At 45.4% G+C, this 4387-nt stretch overlaps 1 protein-coding gene across 1 annotated transcript in view; it reads left to right on the top strand.

The window, feature by feature from the left end:
• Nucleotides 1-4387, top strand: part of GABBR2 (gamma-aminobutyric acid type B receptor subunit 2) — a 984392-nt gene that overhangs the window by 957715 nt on the left and 22290 nt on the right. Inside the window, 1 exon segment of the mRNA XM_006021507.2 lies at nt 1-183. This exon segment is cut by the window's left edge and continues 12 nt beyond it. Within this exon segment, the coding sequence (XP_006021569.1) occupies nt 1-183 (183 nt within the window).

Below are 4387 nucleotides of genomic sequence, written 5' to 3'. Positions count from 1 at the left end.
ATTCCTGCTTTGAATGACAGCAAATACATCGGGATGAGTGTATACAACGTGGGGATAATGTGTATTATTGGTGCAGCAGTTTCATTCCTCACTCGAGACCAGCCCAATGTTCAGTTTTGTATTGTCGCTTTAGTCATTATATTCTGCAGTACCATTACACTCTGCCTTGTGTTTGTACCTAAGGTAAGTTGTATGCTGATTCTTCAATTTTTATTTTCTTTTTTAGGACAGTTGTATGTTAAGTACATTTCTGCAACAAGCAAGAAGGATACGTGCAAATGTTAAATCAAATCAATCTGTAATTTGTTATCCCTGAAATGTGCGAACAGCAAAGTTCCATAAGATTTTGGAGAAACTGGAATGCATAAATCAAATTTGCAAGAATTTGAATATATACATTTGTAATGCACACTCTCTCTCTAACTTTCTAAGCCCAAGAAAGAGAGAAAAAGGTTTAAGTCTGTAATTTCAACAGATGGGTTTGTCCATGTTGCCGTGACATTATGCCCTGCAGATCCTAGGACTGAGTCCACAACATCCAACCTGAGCTCAGTGACAGTCTGAGCCAGAAGTTTGCCAAAAAGGCTCCTCTGGACTTCTTCCCAGCATCCACCTGCAGACCTACCAGAGGCTGAAGGCTCAGAGTGCTGGAGTCCAGAGCAGCCTCACTGTGAACTTTCAGTTCTGAAGCATGCCTGTGGAGGTGGGCAGATGGGATATCCTCAGCCCCATGCTCCCAGGACCTGCCACTGCCATGGTATAGCTGAACTCTGTGGTTCATTCTTTTGGGCTAGGGACAGAAGCTACACATAAACTGATTTAAGTGGTCGGAAACTAGTTTAAACCTGTAACAGAACAGAAGTTTCATTTAAGATAAGCCTGGGATGCATTAGTCGATGCATCTCAAGCAGGGCTAAAGAAGTGATGCTTCCTCTTTACTCAGTGACGGTGAGACCCCAGCTGGAGTACTGTGTCCAGTTCTGGGCACCGTACTTCAAAAAAGACATTGAGAATCTTGAAAGGGTCCAGAGAAGGGCTACAAGAATGATTAAGGGCCTGGAGGACAAACCTTATGAGGAAAGACTAAGGGATCTGGGACTGTTCAGTCTGGGGAAGAGAAGATCGAGGGGGGACTTGGTGGCCATCTAGAAGTATGTAAGGGGTGAATATTGGGAGCTGGGAGAAAAACTGTTCACTGGGGCACCCCAGGGGAGGACAAGGAGCAATGGCCATAAACTGTTAGAGAAAGGTTTCAGGTTGGATGCAAGGAAGAACTTCTTTATTGTAAGGGTGACCAGAATCTGGAATAGACTTCCCAAGGAGGTGGTGCAGTCCCCAGCCTTGGACGTCTTCAAGAGGAGACAGGACAGACACCTTGCTGGGATCATTTGATCTCAGCAGTATTCCTGCCCAGAGCAGGGGGGGTTGGACTCAATGATCTTTCGAGGTCCCTACCAGCCCTTAATTTCTATGATTTCTATGATTTCTATAATTTCTACAGTGTAGTATCACACTTAACTGATTTAGGTCAAACCACTTTAGGGAACTTCTGTCCCAGATCCCTTCTTGGTTCAAGTTAAGTCACAGCCCCCCAGCATCCCAGGATGCTTTGCAGCCCTGGACTATGCTGCCCACCCAGTGGAGCAGGGACTGCCTTGCCTGTCTGCTCCTTAGCCTGTTTTCTGCCTGTGTCCATCAGCCCATAGGGACAGGGGCAGGGGAACAGACCCCCCCCCCCCGGCCCCATAGCCAGCATCTACGCAGAACATGGGGGGAGGGCAAGCCTCTGTGGTGCTGGCTTTTCTGATCATGACAGACCTCTCCCCTCCCAGCTGCTGATTGCTTCAGTGGCCCCAGGGCGGGAGCTCCCCAGTGCCTCTATGCTGGGCTGCAGGAACAGGCACCTGTCTGGGAGAACTTCTTTTCCCTTGCTCCCATGGCTGCAGCTGAAGCAATCGTCAGCTGGGAAGGGGGAGGAGGAGAATCCCCCTCAGCTCCCCAGGGCTGCCTGGGGTGAGAAACCAGGCAGGAGGCAATCTCCTGAGAGGGAGGCTCTACCAAGGTGAGCCAGCTCCCTCCCTCCCATGGGGGGACAGCAGAGATTTGAGGATGCTTGCCTGGGCTGGCAATGGCCAGCAGGCTGGGAGATGTGCTCAATTATCCCCTGCCTACTGGCCTGGGTCAGTGCAGACCTCCCCCTGCCTGTCCTAATTAAAAACTGAATTTCAGTTCAGTTGGTTATCAGTTCAGCCTATGCAGCTAAGAGGATGCTCCCCAGTTTGAATCGATTTAGCCTCAGGCTTTTGACTGTCTGTACTTAGCCCTGGGGACTGTAAAGGAGGAAGGTTAGACCAGTGGTGCGGGTGCTTACTGAGGACTCACAGACCTGATCCAGTTCTCTTCTCTGCCACGAGCTTATTGTGAGACTTTAGGCCTGTGACTCAGTCTCTCATCAGTTTCCCAATCTGTAAAATGGCTATATCAGAACTTTTTTGCTCCACGGGAATGTAATAACTCAGAAATTCCTGGTTCCATGAGGATTTTTAGCAGAAATTTAGCGTATTGTTACTTGGAGTCTGGGATCGTGCCTACATTAGTTGCTAATACCTGATGCTTCTGAACCACCTATACAAGATTCAAAAAGTAAACCCAGAGATTCCACAAAGGAATCTATAGTGTCAAACACAGTCAAGGCCCTGCTGTGGCCTTTCTGAGTTTTTTTGCAACAGAAGAATCAGCCTGTTATTCTTACTATAGTAAAAAATGAGTGAAAGTTAAGAGTTGGAATTTTTCAAGGGGTTCCTTGAGTCTAATGAGGGGTACCTGGAACCTAAAAAGATTGAGAACTGCTGGTCTAACCTATTATTGTACTGTTAAGCCCGTGGTCAAAGTCTATTATGCAGCCACACTTTGTCCTTTTCCTAGTCCCTCTTAGAAACTCATTTCTTCCATAATGCATCCAGGACACTTCAACTTGAGCATGGCTAGGTGGACGGAGAGCTTTGATCACTGCTACTACATTTCTACAAACTGTACATACTGTATTAGGTGTGTTTGTGCCAGGAGCTAGGGCCGGCAGGGGCATCCCCCCTCCCTCAGGCTCCCCTCCCCCACCCCTAGTACTTACCAGCTCAGAGCCGGCTGCAGCTCCCTGTTGCAACCACCCAGGACTGCCTGAATTATCAAAGGTCTCCGAATCTTTTCTGAAGATTCAGAGAGCTTTGAATCAATTCAGACCTTTAAATTGGTCCCCTGTTTTGATTCGGATTTGAAGATGGGCACCAAATCAGGCCAAATCTCCTCCGAATCAAATCACCACCCGAAGCTTCGCACAGCCCTAATCTACAATCCCACAGCTGCAGCTCCCTAAACTGGCAACCATGTGTACAACCATGAGCACAAGCCCATACACTTAGGAACCTGATCTACATAATTCTTAGCACCTGTATAAATGTATAATAATTTTTAATACTATTATGTTTGGGGCTTACATTCATCTTGCAGAAATGAATATAACAGATTAAACATGCATTACATAAAAATATTTTCTAACAGCCATTTTATGTCCATTACACATGTGTTTGCACACACATTCTTTTCCTTGTGTTACACATAGCTTTAAAATGTGACCATCTGTTTATCTTCTCTCTAGAGGTAAAAGGCCTAATGTTTTTGGCCCTTCTTCATACAGAAATCTTCCATACTTTAACATTTTTATCACCAATTTTTTACTCCCTTTGTTTCCTTTTTCTTTTTTGGGGGTGGAGGATGGGGGAACAAGTGAGCACAATATTCTATATGAAATAAAAATACTTACTGGTTTAATGGCATCAAAATATTTTAACAGCGTTTTCCATCCTACCTCCTATGCATCCTAATGCTTTACACCAGGGCAAAATAAGAAGTAGTTCGATTTCAAATATGACCGTTCTAATCTGACAGCATATTACACCCACTTGGCATTCACTTTGATATAAAAATGGGCAAAGAAAGAGAGGATTGGTCTTGTAGATTTTTAAGGCCAGAAGGGGCCATTCCATTAAGGTGATCTAGCCTGGTCTTTGTTCTAGCACAGATAGCAGATGCCACCTATTGATTTTTTCCTTCTAAGCCAGTATTTAGATGAACTGGAGCATATCTTTAAAGCAAGATATCCAGTATTACTGCAATGACTTTCAAATGAGGCAGAGTTTACCACTTTGCTTGGTCAGCTGAATCTGTAGGCTTGTTTACATTGCTTTTGAGGCTGCTGCCAGAATATATGCCCTGCTCCACACACTCCAAACCCACTCTGGGGTTACTCCCTACCCCTGTTTTCAAGGTCTCTGTCTCTGTTATGCTTAAGAGCAATGAAACTTCCCTGTGCTTATTAAGTTAGCACCTCTTT

Source organism: Alligator sinensis, unplaced genomic scaffold, assembly GCF_000455745.1.
Source record: "Alligator sinensis unplaced genomic scaffold, ASM45574v1 scaffold386_1, whole genome shotgun sequence".
Lineage (NCBI taxonomy): Eukaryota > Metazoa > Chordata > Crocodylia > Alligatoridae > Alligator > Alligator sinensis.
This window is presented reverse-complemented; position numbering and strand designations above follow the sequence as displayed.